We start from the raw sequence: 18,916 nt of genomic DNA, 5'->3' as shown, positions 1-18,916 counted from the left end.
ATGAGCGCCTATTAGGCGAACCAAGTCGGTTCGCCTTGTATGTGCATGTTTGGTTCCCGTCTTGCGGAGTGCTCTTCGCATGCATTCCACGCTGCTCGGCGTCGTGTTCACCTCTCAATCCGATATCTGCCTTGTTACTCTGTCTCATGGATTGCCCTTGGAATTCAGCAAACGTGGTTTCTGTGCATCATGTTCTTCCCAAGCACATCGTCCTACTTTTCAAGTCCCGTGCAGCCGTCAGACCGTGACGTTGCGCCGCGGGCGGCCGCAGCTCTCCAAGCCTTTGTCGGAGGTGCGGTCAATACTACGGAATGCCCACCTACAGACGTGATTGGGGCTCCAGTCCAGAAACCACTGCACATAGCCCGGCATAGTGATCAACTAGGAGACGCACCAGAAGTGTGTCGCACGCCCATCGTCAGCGAGCGGCAGCTGGAGTCTGATGAACCTGTGTGAATTCTGGCTTGTTTACCAGTGTAAGGGCCCTGTGGCAAGACAGCTGCTACGGACATGTGACGGAGAATGACTAGTAATTCGTAGTATCCACTCCTCAATGCGTGTACGTTTACGATATCCTTCAATGGAAAATAGAAGCTACTATTTCACAACTCATGAGTACCCCTACTGACTCGCAGCGACTTGAGCCATGCGCTAAGCTCTATGACTGTCCTGGGACAGCTATCGTGTCCTTGAACAAGCGACTGAGGAAATGCCGCATGCAGGTCAGCCGCCGTAGCATCATGCGGAGCACCGGCGGGAAATATAGAGCTGCTTATAGGGGCACCTGGTGCTCGTGTAGGTGCTGTCGGCTCCATGGCTGTTGGATGCCTAGGATGAGCAAAGTCGCTGTGGGCGGCATGGTAGGTACCAGACATGCATTCATCGCCCTTATCTTTCCTTGGATGGTTCGTGTAAGCAGCTACTAAGTTGACGTGTCTAGGAGATGGTTTCAAAGGACCACAACAAGTCGAACGCGGGGAAGTCAAGGATGCGGCGAATTTGGCACGCAGGCGGTTATGCCACGGCTGTAAGAGGCCTCGGCGCAGCTTGTAGAGCCGCTACGGACAACAAATAGGATGGGAAGCCATTATAGTGAAGGAGGTCGAGAGAGTGTCTAGATAAACAGTGCATCTACAAGGTGGTCTCTAGCATGTTAATGGAGCAAACAGAGAGGGCTAGGTATGAGAGTCGTCAGACGGCACCTGCTTCATATTGTACATCAGTAGCATCCCGGGTACCCGGAGAAGGTGCGTACCCATATCACTTAGTTCATCTCGTGTGGCGCCAACTATAACCGTCAGGCCTTCGCTCATACCGTCCTAACACGATCCAGTATCGACAAGCAGGGGGACTCACGTTAAACGTACACATTCGCCTGAAGTACTCCGATCAGCCTCATCGCCCATACATACCGCACGCCCAAGACCCGACCACGAGCGAGGAGACGCACCAGATATATCTTCGCCGTATGGCTCATATGCCCCTCCAGCTTCGACTTGTCGTCCACAGTGTCCGGCGCCCACGACGCGAACGGTGCTTGAGGTCGTCCTCTTCCTCGTCGTCCATCTGCGCCGGGGATTCTGAGCGCGGTATACCAGCAGACATCTCCGCGTAGGAGTCCTCTGGAGCGCTGTCATATGAGAAGAAGAAGGAGGAAGAGGAGGCGGAGAAGGCGATGGTGTGGTCGAGGATGCGGACGAAGAGATGCTGCAGGTAGTAGTCGGTCTTGGAGCGTGGGTGGGCGCGCTGGTGGAGGACGTCTTGGCATGCAGGTCACAGACACGTTCAGACGTCGAGTTAGCACTGAGCACACAAGATCGTCGCGGATGAAGCGGCGCATCGTACTTGTGCGCGAGCGCTCTGATGACGTCCTAGCTGACGCCCCCGACATCACTCCACCGCACGCGCACCCACGGCTCCCATGCCCCGCCCGCCTCGCGCTCGCCCTAGGCCCCTCCGAGGTACACCGCTGACGGATGTGCTCATACTCAAGGAACGCGGCGGCAGAGCCCCGGCTCCGCACCGACGCCACGCCGCGCGTCGAGTGAGGACATGGAGCGGGTGGTGATGGCATTGCGAACGGCGGAACGGAAGTGGACAGTGAGGGAATATGAGCCGTCGTTGCGGGGTGGTGAATGGGGCGGTGGGGGATGTGGGCGGGGAGGTGTAATTGCGTTTGAGGTGCTGCTGTTGCGATACAAACAAACGATAGCGACCTCTGGCGCGCGTTGTTTCTCACGACATTCGACGAGCCCTATGCGACGGGCGGAGGGCCTGATTGGATGGCACATTGCACGTCTTGAAGTGACCTAGCAAGGAAAAGGCGTATGATTAGAGCGGAGAGTGCGGGCGGCTCATTATATCAGGCGACGGACGAAGGCAGCAACTATGTTCGCCGAAGCCGTCACGGAGTTGACGCTGCGCGACGCGCGCGCGCGTTCGAGACGATCATCTCTCTGTCGTGCATTCTGCCCCGGTTCCCTATGCCCCGACGCCTGTGTTACCTTCGTTAGCTGCGTGCTACCGGCACCCCGATGACGCCAAGCACGAGCTACCCCACCTTCCCACTCTTACCACAAGCCGTTGACTTACCCGACTAGACCGAAACTTGAACACGAGGGCACGCCTTTGGCCAGTCCCTCCGTGCAAACAACACCGCCGGCTCGAGTTCTTGAAAGGCCTACACATAGAAGTCACTTCTACGTTCTCCGGCGACAAATGGTACGAGGACCTCTCCGGCAAGCTTCTCAACTAGCCAGAGTTCCGCCAGATGCAGGCCGCGGGGCGCATTATCGCCAGGACCTGTGATACCATCAGTAGGCTCTTTCTCTTTAGAACCGCTCTGTAACCTTTGGGAAAAGTCCCTAGCTTTCACCATGTGCCTGCGTAGTACCCGGAGCTCCCGTGGTCTTTGTATCTTCGGCCTGTTCACGGACATCGTTGAATCGCCCCTACACACAAATCACAGTCATTCGGTGGTATTGCCATACTGATCCTCGTCACAACGCGCCCATAAAATCCCTTCTGGCATAGTAGTACATGCTCTCTGTATCATTGATCCTTCGGCATCAGATCCGGAAGCTATCCAACCTAGCCTTGATACTCTCCAAGCACTTTCGCCTTTCTTCCAGGCGCACCCTATCGTCCCTTATCCGAGGGTCCTCTTCGAGTAGCATCTGGATACGCTTGGACGCGTTGTCACCTCCAAGGTCCAGCGCGTCCAACAGATATGTTTGCAGGCTATGCGCAAAGCCTTCTACAAAGTCACGGTGTATCGTCCGGGGGATCTCGTCGATCAATCGCTGTGTGCAAGATCCATGTCAGAGACAGATGATAAGAGAGAGCAGGGAAGACGTGCTTTGTATGCCACTTGAAAGTAGCCACGGACGTCCGCCATCACGTTCAGCTCATCTACAAACTCGTCTGGGGGCAGTAGCCGATGCAGGTCCCCAAAGCTGATGTTCCGGAACGGTCGCAACGCCCTAAGCGCATTGAGTGCGGTATACTCGGGGGCTGCGCAATCGAACATTTGTTCAGCCTTCTACCATATAGACACAGATAACGCACTTTTGGGGCGGGATGGTAGACCCGGCATGTTGTATTCGTACGCCACATGTCGGTTGAGCCTATAGTCATTGCGGCAAGCTCGTATCGCCTTGTAATGACCCATCCAGAGGTCTCGCGAGGTCTCGAAGTAATGTCCGTTCTGAGTGAAGTAGGGAGTCTCCTCGCGCTTGAGAACATCTTGCACCGAGGTTTCCGAATGGCGAATGTATTCTTTCATCTTGCTGAGAAGTCGTTCTCTGTATAGATGCGTGCACGTTTCAGTGGGAGACGAAGCACTCAGTCGTCGGATGCGCACCTCACGAAGCCCTGGAGAGCCGAGTACTGGGCAAAGTGGAGGGGAATCAACTTGTCGAACACATACTCGTCCAGGACCCTCTGCATGCGCAAGAAACAGCGCTGGGAAGGGTCCGACCAACGCCGCACGAATTGCCCAATGAGTCGAGTTTTGGCAGAATAAGGGATGTTGTGCGGGAGCTCCCAACTCGTCTCCCTGGAGAATCTTATGAAAACCTTTTCGTTCTAGATGTAGGGAATTGTGCTTACTCCTTGATCACTTGTCTCACGTCCATCAAACCCAGTACAATACCCTCGACTTCGTGATGCACTTCAATCGGTGAAGCAGGCACACTGATTTCGATGACTGGGGAACCAGGTCTTGTCTCACTCGACGGAGGAGAGGCCGCTCTTGGACTTTCCACAACTTGCACTGAGTTCTCCTGTACAGAGCTCGGATCTCCGGGCTTGCAAAACTGTGCTGGGTATTCAAATGGTCTGAAGTCGGGTGCCGTGGCGCGTATGGAAAATTTGAGGGAATTGTAAGCCTCGCGGCTACGATGTACGAAGCTCTTGTCCTCGCTAGTACCCTTCGCCGTAGCTATGACAGATTCACAGAATGCGCTGATGAGCTGAACGAGCTCGGAAGCAGTGTTCCTGGTACGCTGCGGAGGTAGTCTACGGAACTCCTGGAGACAAGAATCCAGTAGCTGATCGACAGTAGCCTTTAGCCGTGGGATTCTAGTCAAGCATGCATTCATCGGAACTGAACTGACACAATGGGATATTAGAGGACTTACGCATCAACAAGCATCTTCAAGAGCAGGGGGCTAATGTCATGGACTAGAGCCTGCACCCCTAGGCGCCCTGGACAAGTCGCTCTCAAGTCCATCCAAGGAGCGACTGTATCAAAAACACGACTCGCTTGTTGCTGAGCCTCGCGACGAGTGATATTGTCAGCACGCTGCTTGTCATCGGGGAGGGATACGGCGTAATAACCGAGACGGAGCTTATGCCTGGTTGCGCGGCCTTCAAAGAGATCCTTCCATGCCTTCTGTCGGCCAGTCGCACTAACGCTTACTCTGTCTGCCTTCGTGACAATACCTAGAGTCACACGTTGACATCAGTAAAAAGGGGAGAGATGAAGATCGTCCCCACCGATGGTACGCTCTCCGCTTTCATCTGCCGTTTTGGCCAACTTCATCGCCCCCTGGTTGTCAAGATCATCTAATATAGGCCTCAGATGGAAGATGCGCTCATAGGGGTTGCTCTTCGGCGTACCTTCTGCAGGAACAATGACCAGGATAATGGTGGACGGACGAGAAATCGACTCAGAAGCCATCTCCTCGACCATGTTGATGACACTATCATCTTCGCCGGACTGGATGAGGCCTGTGGCACGCTAAGTGTGCGATGAAAGAAGGACAGTTCTGACAACATACCAGGGAGGTCAACGAACATCAGGTCCGACCCTTCCGGGTCGGAGATCCTGATTTCTATCGCCTTCTTGCTAAACTTGAGGACATTGCTGTCGACGCTGGAGTCAGCGATGTCTTTAAGCTCTTCACGATTCTTAGTCTTGAAGGTATCCGTGGAGATGTGGGGACACAGTACGGCTGCCTGCGCCCGACGGATCCAGAGCTCAACTTGGTCCTTGGAATGGATGATGCCACTGAACTCTTGGCTGCTGCCTCGGATGGTGACTGTACAGGACCATTCTTGTGAGTCCGCTGTGATTGTGCATTCCGTTGGACATCTGTATAGGCAAGCAATAAGCATCGTCGCTGGACAGCAAGAAAGATGTGGGTAAGATTACATACCGAGTACATGTTTCGGCATCACGAGGGACTTTGATCTGATGTCATACACATGAAGCGTTATTGGATCTCAGGAACGAGAAGTGCGCACCCCAGTGACAGCTTCCACAAGCGAGCTCTTTCCCGCTGACCCCAGAGTACGATCAGCCTAAGCGCTTGTATCTAAGCGCAGTACAACCTACCTGACTGCTTTCCAATCACGGCAATCTGAGGAACATCGAGCTCCTTTTCAGACCTATGTATGCATGCCATTAGTGAATTTTTCTGCGGTGTGTCAATATTGATAGCCTGCGTACCCGAGCGCACGCAGGTCGTGGACGATCTCCAAGAGCTCCCTGCGCTTGTGCGCATACTCCCTATGCAAGATGCTAGTCGGATCGTGGTCCTCACGGTCCGTCTGGGCCGGAGCGACCGGTTCTGAAGTACGATCCTCGTGCTGATTGTTTGTGGTGGTGTAGGTCGCACTCGTGGCAGTGGACGAGGAATTGCCTTGGCGGGCATCGTGAGAGTCAGCACCCTACAACTGGGTAAGTGCTATCTCGCTCTCCACTTGAAGCTAATCCTATGATGTTCACGCACGTTTGAGCCTTTCGTCTGCCTCCTGCAGAGCAAGGAGCCATATTTCAGGGACAAATTGTGCGCATAGGGTAGCGTTCAAGATGGGGACGAACCTGAAAAATGACATGCTTGAAGCTGGAGAGGCGAGGTACAACAGCTGTGCCGCGTTTTCAGACTGAGCTTATATGCGACCAGGAATGCGACCCATGTGGGTATGTCGTGTACCTCCATCTACGCGCGAAACAAGGGCTGCCTTCGATACGAGCGCTATGAAGAACACGTGGTGCACGCCGGCAACCAGATGACAGTTGCTGCGGTAGACCTGCAGTAGATGCAATGAACGCTACTCAAACAGATCCACATAAGAAGAGACCCGTACACTATGAACGTTTGTCGATGATGATGTGATCTGGGTCTGAAATACGGCTGCAAGCATAGAGTTCAGTCTGCATCGTGACAGAGGTCTGCCGCTCGCTGTGCTCGAAATAGAAATGGTGTCGTACCATAGCATGAGCCAAGGGATGTCAGGGTCTGAAGGAGACACTCGCAAGCGAACATCGGCTTGGAGAAATTGGCACATATGCCCTAGCACTCTCAGTTCGTCATTCCACATGCTTATTTGAGGTTGATCGTCCCCTCCAGACAACGCATTCAACCACGCGGCGCGAGCTGCAGATCAAGCTTGGCGTAAGATCAGCGCTCCTTCTCCGAAGACAAGGTAGGAAGTTCTGCATAAGGAACAAGATGTCTTGAACGTCATACCACAGGCACCGCATTGTCAGATGAGGGCCGGGTGCCCCAAACGATCGCCTAAGGCAAGGGACGGACCTGTTAAGCGAAGTGACTGCGTAGGGACAGATCGCACGGTGCTAGTGCCAGGTATCAGGTGCAGGAGAATCCAGCGGATATACTCTGAAGCCTGACGGGTAGCGCTACGCACTGAGGTCCTGAGGAGAGAGCCTGCATCGCCCCATGAAAGAGCAGTAATCGAGGTCATTACTTGGGGAGGAGTCGAGGTCAGGTACGAGGTGAGCGAAACCTATAAGAGCTCAGGGTTTGATTTGGATGAACAGTATCAGCTGAGATGGGGGCGACAGCTCACCGTAGTCGGAAGGGGATTACAACGTACGGCGGTCAGATAAGACAAAGGCGCGCGGTGATAAGCAGGGGACTTATATAGGCGTTGATCTGCCGCAGCGGAATAGAGCGGATTGGATTAGAACGTCTTGATTGCCATCGTCAGGTAAGGGAGCGAACATGACACAGAGGACGGAGAGCAACACACAGGATCAGGATTCTCTTCTGGATTACAGAGCATGGAACCGAGATTATAACCTTTCCCGATCATGCGAGGAGACTTACAATTGAGGGCAAGAACATGCATCATGACAGTATGGGCAATGATCAAACAGGATAATAGATGCAGTCCACGAACACCTCCCAAAAAACCACGGAGTCAGGATCCTGAGGCTAACAAAGGAGAAATTCCGGATAGCTCTGCAGGGGGAGACGAGCGAGGTGCGAGAGCGTAAATGGGGATGACAGTGAATACCGTGATGTCGATTATCGCTGATGTCGCCGATATGGAACCGACAACGACAAGGGACACACATGCAGAACCCCGCAATCCCTGGAACGAGGGGATCGGAAGCGACGCATCAAAGGGCGACCTATGGCATGGCACTAGCAACCAACCGCCGTCAGGTCGAGTGAACAAGGACAAGACAGAGACTAGGGGCAATTGAGGATGACACGACGATCCGCTGAGACCGTCCCTAATGGGCGTGCCGTGCTCCTGTCAATTGTCGTGATGTCTTCAGATCAACATATGCATGGGGTTGGTTGGAGAGAAAATGGGGTCTGGAACGAGTGGGAAGGAAGTCGACGAGGATACGAGCCAGTTTGCAAGGACTGCAGGATTGAGCCGATTGTGGTGTTGTTGCATACCAACCGATAGCGGGCTAAACGTGCGATTGGTGGGGACCGCCGGCGAAGACTTGCGGATCATGTGGCCCAGGGAACGATGCCGGGCCGTTGGGGGTCGCCTCGTGAGTCAGTGGAGGTCAGTTCGAGGTCGAGCGAACTGTACCATTGCTCAAGCTGGGCATCACTTGCGATTTCTGCGATCTCCCTTGCGATGGACTTGCATCACTCACATCTGAGGAAGCACTAACGGAGCCCTCTACACAACGCGATGAATAGTCAGCTACAAGCTCTGACCGGTACAATGACACTGTAACCCACTTACCCAGACTACCTCCGTACGCAGGAACCAAATTAGACTGGATCTCGCTCACGCCGTCCCTAATGAAACCTGCAACGTGCGAGGGAAACGTCAACAACTCTCGCACAGGGGTAGACTCCGACAAAAGCAGCTCCACCTCTGCCTCGGACGCGCTCTGCGATGGGGATCCGATGAAAAGCGGCCGCATGAAAGTGTTTTCCAGATCGACGGGAGTGATGGCCCGCTCGCGGCTTCCGTCGTCCTCGCCTGGGTCTTCTGTCGTGTGGGTAAGCGAGACATCAGCGCGGCTTCTGACATGTAGTATCAGGCCGCGAGACTCACCTGAATGCCTCTCCGCATCAAGTGGCCGCTGAGTAGTGCTCGCTTGCTTCAATAGCGCATACGTCAGGATGTCATCCGGGTTGATCGAGATAATTCCGCCTCCAAGGGTGGCCGCCCACCGCGCCGCGTCCTCGTACGTCAGGCTAGGATGAGATTTGAGGAGTGTATCAAGCTGGGAGACGACACTGACGTTAGGTAGGGCATTGGGAGCCTCTTTTGACAGCGCAGCACGGTCAGGACGGGACGCGCGCGAGCTCTGGCCAATGCTTGTGATGGCCCTAGTGTCTTCATGCGTCCGACGACGTTGTCACTACGCGCGCAATGCAACAAACGTGAAAGCGAGACGGTACCTCCAAAGCGTTCCCCAGGCAGCCTCCCGTCCTCCTGCAAACGGCGCATGGCCTTCGGAACGTGCCCCTCGCGCGTCTTGAACCGCATGTTCCCAAAGTACGCGTACACCTGGCGCGAGGTGTAGTGTTCGCACCCAGGGATGTCCCTCACCCTCTCCGCCAGCTCCGCACGAGCATCTTCGTCCGGGTGCTTGTCGACGTTGCAGAAATAATCTGGGGAGGGTGGAGAGGAAGGGAAGTCATCGTGAATCAGACTCCGATCGACTAGTCACTGTATACAACATCTCCATGCAGCGCGTGAAGAACGCGAAAACAGGCTCACCGTTGAGGATATCATACGCAGCATCGATCAGGTGTTTTTTCTTCTTCTCGCCCCTATCCCTCCCCGGCTCCCACTTCTTGCCCTCGTTCTCACCTCCCTCCTCGTCCGGCTCTGGGGAGCAGCGCTCGCGCCGAGGCCGTCCCCTCGTCTTCGCTTTCTTCCGCGTGGGACGACTACTCGCGCCTTCGGTCTCGCTCTCATCCGGGACTCGACGAGATTTGCGCTTCTGCGTGGACCGGCGATTCGGAGTCTTGCTGGTGCTAGCAGCTGCGCTGGGCTCTTCCGCCCTATCGTGCATAGAGTTGACCGTTAGGCGGAGGTTGCTTAGGTTCACGCTTGATGACATCCTATTAGTGCTGAGAAGGCTGGACTGGCGATGTCGACTGGAGGAAAGGACTCAAGGCTCAGCGCGGGGAGAAAGCGCGATGATGATGGATTGCGTCAGAGGCGTGTGCACCAAATATGGAACACGAGCGCTGAGAACGCAAAGTGCTTGTCTTCCTCCATCTGCCCCCCGCGACGCCTGTGGCGGCAACTCAAGTGCATGAACAAGTAGGTTTGCCCGCTAGCTTTTCTCTCTCTGTCTCTGCCCCTTAGGCATCGTCGCGAACTAGCTGCACACGTCCTGCGCTGTGTAGTGCGCTAGACCGGGGATGAACCCCACGCGTTTTGCGAGCAGAGCACGCGCGAGCACGTCAAGGGAGGGAGACCTTGTTGGAATGGGCTGTTATACTGTGAGAAAATGGAAGACAGAAACTCGATCAATGTCAGACGTATCTTCGAGGGCATTCAATGCAGCTTGTGTAGCGGGCTCTTGTGGGACGTCCCTTGATGAAGCGGTACGTTGTGCACGGCTTGCAGCATTGCGGCCAGTGTAGATGCCACCAAGGGTTGTGCTGGTCGGGTCAACCCGGGCGGAGGCGCAGAGCTCTGAACATACAACCTTCGGAGAGCGGTGAGCGCAAATAGCACTCTGTAACCAGCGATGTATGGTACCTACTAGTTTACAACCGGTGCGGGCGTGGAGAATTGAAGTCGTTATTATGACGATGATGAGAATATTGTAGACATGCCTATCCCATCGTCCTGACCGTGCTCCGACTAGGGACCGTGACTATATCTGCATCAAACCCACATGTACGGGCATCTCAGCATACTACTCCGGTGATAAATTGTCCTTTTGTGATTGGAGTATTTCTCTATATGCATCGCCGCTCTGTCCCATTGATACTTCGTGAAGGGTGACTTGAATATGGTGGAGAGGGATTTCTGGGGCGACGGGAATGGTGCCGTCCGTGAGGTGCGCCTCCCATTGCGACTTATTCAGAGCAACAAGAATGATAATGCTCATCGGGTACATGCTCTGTAGCCAAAGCATCAACTGATCTATAGCAACGGACGTCGAAGACACAGAATGCACAACTGACCACGAAAGCACTCAGCCCTCCCTGAACAAATATGAATAGGTACAGATCCAAGTTCGTTACTCCATTGCTGAACGGAGTGCCGAACTCGGAATTGCCGGCTCTGAGCAGATACACTACGGGCGGTAGCTGGGAAACTCATCAGCGAGAGCAAGAAGCAGATACAAGACAGGTTTGTGGAGCTTACCCAGATGATGATGTATATGACTCCAGATTCGACGAGCAGGGCCATGACCTTCCCGACTCTGGTTCTATAAGAGGCCCCGGAAAGATGTGATCGCATTGTCGGTCTATATTTCCTAAGACAGCTTCATGAGTCTCTCGAAGAACCCAGTAAGTCAGAGGACTCTGACCATGCCTTGAGCCCTATGAGAGATGTTGCAATGGCATTAAGTGCAACCGAAACCACAGTTGCAGGGGCTGCCCAACTGAAACCTGAAGATAAGAATTCCGCTGTTCTTGAACTAGCCGCTGCTCTGACATCCAACGTCAATGCACTAGGGAGATTCCATGTACCACAGACATGGACTGTGTTGACCACGCTCATAGCTAACAGAGAAAGGGAGTGAGTGCCTTCTAACGTTGGATTAACCGTTACATACCACATGTGGCAGCCAATAGAAAGAATCCGACCATGTATATTGAACGGTGTCCTCCGCAAATCACGCAAACCCTCCATCATACAATGGCATCTCCAAGGGTGACCTGCCAATGGATCGAAAGGCTTAGATCATCTTTCACCAGAGTACTCCACGAGTCGACTAACGTTAATGCTCAAAGTTGCCGTCCCCACACACATTTGCCTAGCCCATGCCCTGAGCTCCCAGGACGAAGTGTGGTATGACGAGAGCGCGTGGAGACAGACAGGTAACGCTGATGCATAGCATTCAGAGTTTGAAGTCTGCAGCCCGTCTCTAGTCCCGTTGCTTAGCATGCCTCCTTGGTCGAGTGTATATACCGTGTTTTGAAGGACATATATCCAGTAGCCAGCCCCGGAGATGTACATAGCGACAACGGCGAAAATGATGGCTTTTGAGGTTGCCTGCTTTGTATTCCTTTGGCTGAGACCTGCGTCACAACAAACTCCACAACGCAGCTGTATCAACAGGCACGCACATGAGTAGATATAAGGCAACTGCGGAAAGCAGCGTCAGACAACCTTATGACCCATTGAGCTCCCAAAGATCCGCTGAGGATTACACTGTCTTACCGGTTGTAAGGGATGAGATGATAGCAACGAGAACCTGGTCCTTTGTACTTTGGCCATTGTGTGTGAGGACGTTGGGGGAGACACCTTCCATGGGACAGCTATGAGATCACGGGTTTGCAATACTTTCCTAGAGTGCCAGAGCTTCTGAGAAAGTTCTGGTGGCAAAGCTGATGCGAGCGGATCTGCGCCATTTGACGAGCCTCTGCACATGTATATATCACGACTTCCAGCCATATTCGCATCGGTCATCGCATTACACCGACCCACACGTACCGCTGATGTACAATGCTAACCAGTCTCTGACGCGTGAGCTCCACCTAAAAGTTTCCCATGGCTCGGAGATGAACAGGGAGCCGGTCCGAGTACGGGGACTCAATACGATACAGCGCGGAACATTCAAAATTTCCCGGAGTCATCGGTAGTTCTGTCAGCGATGTCTATATGAGGGGATGGGTTTCCAGATCATAGCTGGTAGGTGGAACGCTTGATTCTCCGCGTAGGATGGACGATCTAGGGTAATCGAGTCACAACGTGAGATACTGCTCCAGAGCCAGCCAATGCGCTCATGACCGTACGACCCCGGGAATAAAATCCACTGTGATGTGGATGACCAATGTCCGTGAAACGGAGATAGCTGGGCGATACGCGCGTGGCTCCCACGTTACTTCAGGCTAGTCAATAGCGGCAACGAACAGACAACGGCTCAACATGCGTCCCTTAATTCTTCACGATGTTCCATTATATGGGACCTCTAAAATCTTATCGGTGTCAATGAGAAAGAGGGCGGTTTGCACATCCATTCCATGGTGATCCTACAACGCCCAGACTACTTCATTAACAATAGCCATGAAGCACTGGAACAGGCACGCATAGAATGCTCATAAATTATCTCCTCCTAATACTGACCCTAGAGACTCTTTACCTGTGATACAATCCGATATTTGTGTTAAGCGACCAGCGCAATGTCGCCACTATGAGCAGCATACCGAATCACAGCATAGTTACTCCGGTCTACAAAGCTTGTATACTTTTCAGCACCATCCAATCTTCTTTGCAGGTTTCCCCTACCGAGAATCCACCATATGCTCCAGGAAAAGTCGAATCAATCTAACCCCGAACCTCAAGTTCATGCTAAAAGAACAATGCCCATTCACGTGGTCGATGTTTGCTTCAAGACATGACTGTACTAGGAGTACTCACGCTCACGAAGAGATTGTTTCAGAGCGTCCGCCCGTAGACTATTCTATTGCGGGCCTGCTAGAAGTAGGTTTAGAAGCGCCGCGAGGTGTAGCCAGTGTTCTGCGATGTCGCGCCGACTGCATTCACAAGCGCCATCAGTCTACCTGAGATGCGTAGAGACGTCAGTTACGAGGACCGCTGCCATCAAGCAATCTTTGTAAAAGAACCAACAGGTATCAGGTAACGTACCTCCAAGTCTGTGTAGCCTATGGTTCATGTAGCACATCGCCAAAGAACTTGTCGCATTTTATCGATAGCAGCTTGTGCGACCTCGCCCGTGGCATGAGTCGCATCATTTGCTATCTGCACGGTGAGTCAAGGCAATGAGTGCGTCTGACAGTTCATTCCGGAACACACCATATGCAATACAATCGGACTAGCCGCGGTGAGAGTTTGATCTCAATGGAACCTGTAGAACGGCAGCGATGCGGAACGTGCGGCAAAGCCCTTAAGCGCCCTCCGGCGAGCGACGCAGTGGAGCCAAAAACACGTGATGTAACGAGTTGGGACATCGACGCGCGTTGGGCACGACGTCTTCTTCCTACGTCCTGGTGTGATGTCTATGTCGCATCTGCAGCCTTTCTCTACAACTAGATCCTGCCATGACTGCATAGTGGATGAATCTCCTATACTATAGCCAAATCTGCTCACACGCTGGACCAGAGGCTCGCTGAGTCACCTAACTTGAACCTGGCCCGGGCCCGACCCGCCTCTGCACACGTCTAGGTAAGCTCTCTGTTCTCTGTTATCTCGCACACCGATTGCTCTTGACTGTCCCGATTGCCTTTGTTTCCTCCGCTTTCCCTTAGATCTTTCCCTTCATTACGACATGAGATGAAGCGCTTCGCGACTGCCCCTCCTTGACGGGGAGACTTGTGTCAACATGCCCACTTTCCACCCCTTCCGCCTCTCTGCCCACGAACACTGGCGGTCTCAACGCGCTTTCCGTTCTATCCGAGATCTATCCCAGAGCAATCTGCTTATAGGGAGCCGACGCTAGCGCCGGGAGATCAGGTTCGTGTTCACGTCCACCGCGCCGCCTTGCGCCTCAGCAAGCATTGTCAGGCGCCAAGGTCATCATTGTCTGCCGCAGCGGCGGTTCGACATGTCTGAGATGGCAGTACCGCCCTGCGGCGGATCGTAACTTCATCCCGACTCTCAGGAGCGTCGACGTCGCTCACGACTGCCGGGTGCCTGGGTCCTCCCACACCTGACACTGCTACTAGATCCTTCTCCCGGGATGCACACTTGGATCCTCGCTGCCTTGTTGTCAATCCCTGCTGTAGTGGCGGAGGCGATCTCGGAGATTTGAGCACCCAAGGTCGTCATCATTGGACGATCTTACGACAGAGTAGCCCGAGCACTGCAAAGATCCGCTACGCTAGACTGAGTTATGATTAGCATACACCCACCACATGGTATTTGATCGCGCTGTAAGTCACCGAATGCTATGGAATACCGGTCGATCTCCACCCACTATTCTCGGAATCCACGGGTAAAGCCCAAATTACTTTGACAAAGTGTGTCGAAGTCCGTCCATCTCTGACTCGCCCTAACTGCCAGGTACAGTCTTTTCACGTGGCCAGGAAGTGCTGGCGTCATCCCCTGTCCCGCCTTAACGTTACGATCCTCGTTGATCTCATGTCTGGGTGATTGTCGCCCTCGATACCCATCTCTCCCAAGTTCTCGATTCATCCGCCACTCACACACAAGTTTCGCATCTCAGGTCTAGCGACTCAGAAACAGCATCCGCAGTTGACGCTGCGCGCTGGATGTACCCGCTCCTGCCCACCGCCCCTGTCGCGAACGCAGACGTTAGGCCTGCTTGGCTGTAAATAGTTCTCCGCTTATGATCAACGGGGACCCACGCACCGCAAACGCATGTACGCTATTCGATGTCGCAACGCCAAGCTCGACATCCGCCTCCACCTCAGCCTGGGTTGATGCAACCAGCGCAACCCTTGCTAGCATTGACGCTGGCCGCAATGCTGCAAACACAACGTACCGCTCACCAAAGACATCCATCCCACAAGAGCCCAATGCTACAGACTGCATCGAGCATCCTCATGAGTATGTCTATCATCCATCGCGTTGTTGTGTGGCCGCGTGCTCATGGGTGAACAGCCTATTCCAATGAAATCTCCTAGTCTCCCGACGTTCCTGCGCGGGTGAACGCGTGAAACGTATCTTCGGTATAGCTCACTGCATAAGGCACAACGTATGCCTCACCAGAGGTCGCGCAGAGCTGGGCAAAGCAGCTCAGGCTCGGAGTGTCTATACGCTCATGATGGTGGTCACGAGGCGGCGAAGAGCGAGCAGAAGATACGGGCTACGCAGGCTGCCAGTGTGCGATCCGAGGTGAGCATGGATCCCAAGCCGTTGTTGGTTGCCTGAGATGTGTCGATGGGGCACGACATTTGGAATGGCCAGGGCGCGCGCCTTGCCTTCGTCTACGCCGTCCGTTTCGACTTTGCAAAACCCGTCAAGATCGCATGTGACCGCAATATCTCCGCCTGCATTTCAAACCACGTCGTATCTTGCCCCTCCTCAAAAGGGTTCTAGTCCTAGTCCTTCGGTCCCATCCTCTAGTTCTGCAAAGTCTGTACTCACGAAGCTGAAGGGAGTCAAGGCACGCGAGAACCTGCTATGTCATCCACGGTGATATTACTCATTATCAGCGTCCGATAGATATGGATGTCACTTCAGCGCACGAAGACACCATCATGGTGGACAAGTTGACCGCACCCGCAAGAGTACCGGGTGCTTCTCTGAGTAAGTCCACATCACCCGGAGATGCCTCCATGCTCTGCATCCACCAGTTGACTGCGAGCGGCATACACTGGGTCGCTCGTCGACGAACGTAATCGCTATTCAAGGACGTTCATTGACCTTGTGGAGTGGCTCGAATTGTTGCAGTAGGAATGCTTATCTCTTCCAGTATCTCTTATTTCCCCAGTGTCTAGCAGTCACGGCGCCGGGTGTAGAAGTACATGTATTGAGGTCTGCATACCGCGAATTCCCGTTCTTTACCGCCATGTGTCTATAGTAGCTATCTCGTCACAGGGTCCTTGCGCCGTATTAGGAGCCACAAGCTACGCAATTCCTCCAGGCTCCATCTTCCAAGTGTCGGCGGTGTGCGTGCTGGACTCCTTAGACCCGTCTCGGACTTGATCCCCTTGCCGTGCTATATGCAGCACAGTCGCGCCTTGGGACTGAATGCCGTCCAAATGTGATAGCTGGGGGGTCTTGACCGCACCCCCACTGAGGAATACCACCATATGCGACCGGTTTTGTGCGACGAGTATGATCACGACGGCCGGGTAGATGGCCTTCGGAGGTTTATGAGAGGTGCATTCCTTGAAGGAGCTTCAACTCACAATGATAGGTACAAGTCCTCCGCTGATGAAGTAACCGAATTGGTAGTAAAATGCTTGAAAGTTCGCCCCGTTTGTCGGCACGTATGAGGAGAGCTGCCAAACAACCAAAAGCATCTGCAAGCAGGACATTGAGTCTCGCTCCTGAGATGTCGATGCAAAACACTTGGCTCACCCAAATAGCACAATACACCATTCCGGTTTCAAGTAGTATAGAGAACAGCCTCTCCATTCGGGCAGTCGTGTCGCCCCATACCACCAATCTCCGAAGGAACCTTCTCGACGTCCTGAAAGGTTGGTGAGATACTGGATCATTGCCGTTGTCGACCTGAGAGATTATTTACCATGCCTTGTACGCCACTATAATGGTTGCAAATACATTCACGCTGAGAGACAGCATAGAGGCGGCGATGCCGTATGGCGATCCCTGATACATGCCTCCCGACTCGCTGGCATTGATGTTCAAAGCCTGCTGCTGGGGAAGGGAACATACGAACCCGAGATCCACTGTTCCCAGAGCTAATGACCCGGAGACAATGGTTATGAGAACATACAGAGATTTCTATACCATCACAAGCTCACCGAAAGTTGTCATCAACAGCATAATGGAAATAACTCGTACAACACGGTTTCCAGGCCAAAGCAACGAAGCTCGCCAGCATACAACTTATCAGTAAACATGGGAATCACTTAATACGTCTTAAACACGTGTTTAAGGGCATTAAGACGCCTAAGACGGCATTAAGCGTCAGTAAGTCGTAAGAGTTAAGATGCTCGATTAAGACGGATTAAGACGATTAAGATGGGCGAGTGCAAAAACGTTCTGCATCATCATCGTGCACGCCGGCCTCTGTCATAATGTCTGTACAGGCTCCAATTGACCTCTCTTGGTCTCTCTTTCTGCTACACTCCATTATTTGGCACGCTGTACGGAGTTGAGGGTGAGCAGCTCGAAGATATGCGTGGGAGAGCTAAGTGCTTAAGGCGCTAAGCCATTAAGCTAATGCACGGTTTACTGATGAATTGAATCGCCCAAGAGCATCTTGGGGAAACGTCACAAAATGAGGTGTGATAAGAAGACCAGCACGTACGTTGACTGTGAGTGCCGCCGTATTCGCACAGACTCCATAGCTGTTGGGACCAGAAGACAATGAGTCTAATATTGCCACTGGGAACTCGGATATGGGCCAATCATTCCAGATGTATTGAATAGACGAGATCATGCTCTGAAGAATATCACCCTGTATTTCTAGAACAGTGGTGACGACAGCCAGGGTGGTGGATGCATAGAGGAGAACGAGTGTCGAACCGAGGACAATGGTGATGAAACAATGTGTATGCCGTTGCCTTCAGATAAATGCGAGCGTTTTGAGCACACGAGTATGGATTATGGGTGTAAAAACGGCAGGCTCACTTTAGAAGAGCCATAAACGCTAAGAGGACTAGAGTCGTGAAGCAACCTAATAATAAACTCAGTCAGGTTGATTACTAGCGGGATCTAGTCAGCTGCTAGGAACCATATAGTACAGCAGACAGGACCATCTGTGTTATCGCTCCTGTGGTGTTAAGTTTGACCATGTACCACCCAAACGTATCCAGGGTGACTGTCGAGCTTGACATGAGAACAATCTCGTGTGGTCACTAGTGGTAGAAAGTGTAAGACCGGGATGATGTGTTAGGGCAGGATGGCACTGGAGAGCCCTAATATATGTACGCGAGCACAGGGCAACTGAAAGGAATGGTAAGAGTCTTTCCCTGGTGCTTCGGCACAAAATCATTAGTATCAAAGCACGATGTCCGAGTCACAGCTACGGCGCCAGGCTACTTTCCGATAATCTTTTCCTTCTGACTGATTGTCTCTGATCATCTGATCATGTCCTTGTGACGGTGTCATATTCTGTTAGTGAGTGCTGCAGGAAGGATAGCCCGGGAATCGATGATGCCAAACGTAGACTAGGAGCCTCAAACCATACCTTGTCCACAACACTAACATTGTATTCAGGAAGGCTTCTTGGTGGCAGATACAGTCCCTACTCCCAGAGAACATCCATGGCTTCGCACAATTGCGGTGCGTAGAAACTGCTTGGGCAGAAAGCTCGCTGTCCGATTTTTACCCTCCATACCGTCTCAGTAACTGACGTAACACCGGCACGTCCTTCTACCACACTGGTCATGAAATTTTGCGCTCGTCCCATGCCATAGAGATTTATCGCATA

At 53.0% G+C, this 18,916-nt stretch overlaps 3 protein-coding genes across 3 annotated transcripts; all 3 read right to left on the bottom strand.

The window, feature by feature from the left end:
• Window positions 1-3,068: 3,068 nt before the first annotated feature.
• DICSQDRAFT_148489 (uncharacterized protein) lies at window positions 3,069-6,342 on the bottom strand (the record flags this gene model as incomplete). Its single annotated transcript, XM_007367715.1, has 15 exons — window positions 3,069-3,302; window positions 3,359-3,423; window positions 3,507-3,566; window positions 3,667-3,803; window positions 3,863-4,057; window positions 4,111-4,581; window positions 4,641-4,944; window positions 4,999-5,067; window positions 5,122-5,232; window positions 5,283-5,596; window positions 5,661-5,695; window positions 5,749-5,783; window positions 5,840-5,892; window positions 5,954-6,074; window positions 6,237-6,342. The coding sequence occupies 15 exons, from the start codon at window positions 6,340-6,342 to the stop codon at window positions 3,069-3,071; spliced, it is 2,310 nt and encodes a 769-aa protein (XP_007367777.1).
• Window positions 6,343-8,056: 1,714 nt separating this feature from the next.
• On the bottom strand, window positions 8,057-9,799 carry DICSQDRAFT_181931 (uncharacterized protein; the record flags this gene model as incomplete). Its single annotated transcript, XM_007367714.1, has 6 exons — window positions 8,057-8,246; window positions 8,305-8,397; window positions 8,464-8,715; window positions 8,782-9,066; window positions 9,132-9,395; window positions 9,454-9,799. Coding segments are annotated over 6 exons (1,428 nt in total), but the record flags the coding sequence as incomplete, so codon positions are not given.
• Window positions 9,800-11,058: 1,259 nt separating this feature from the next.
• DICSQDRAFT_19161 (uncharacterized protein) lies at window positions 11,059-17,367 on the bottom strand (the record flags this gene model as incomplete). The annotated part of the gene is made up of 3 exons (XM_007367713.1): window positions 11,059-11,176; window positions 17,045-17,172; window positions 17,269-17,367. Coding segments are annotated over 3 exons (345 nt in total), but the record flags the coding sequence as incomplete, so codon positions are not given.
• Window positions 17,368-18,916: the final 1,549 nt, after the last annotated feature.

The sequence above is a fragment of the Dichomitus squalens genome (assembly GCF_000275845.1).
Source record: "Dichomitus squalens LYAD-421 SS1 unplaced genomic scaffold DICSQscaffold_28, whole genome shotgun sequence".
Lineage (NCBI taxonomy): Eukaryota > Fungi > Basidiomycota > Agaricomycetes > Polyporales > Polyporaceae > Dichomitus > Dichomitus squalens.
This window is presented reverse-complemented; position numbering and strand designations above follow the sequence as displayed.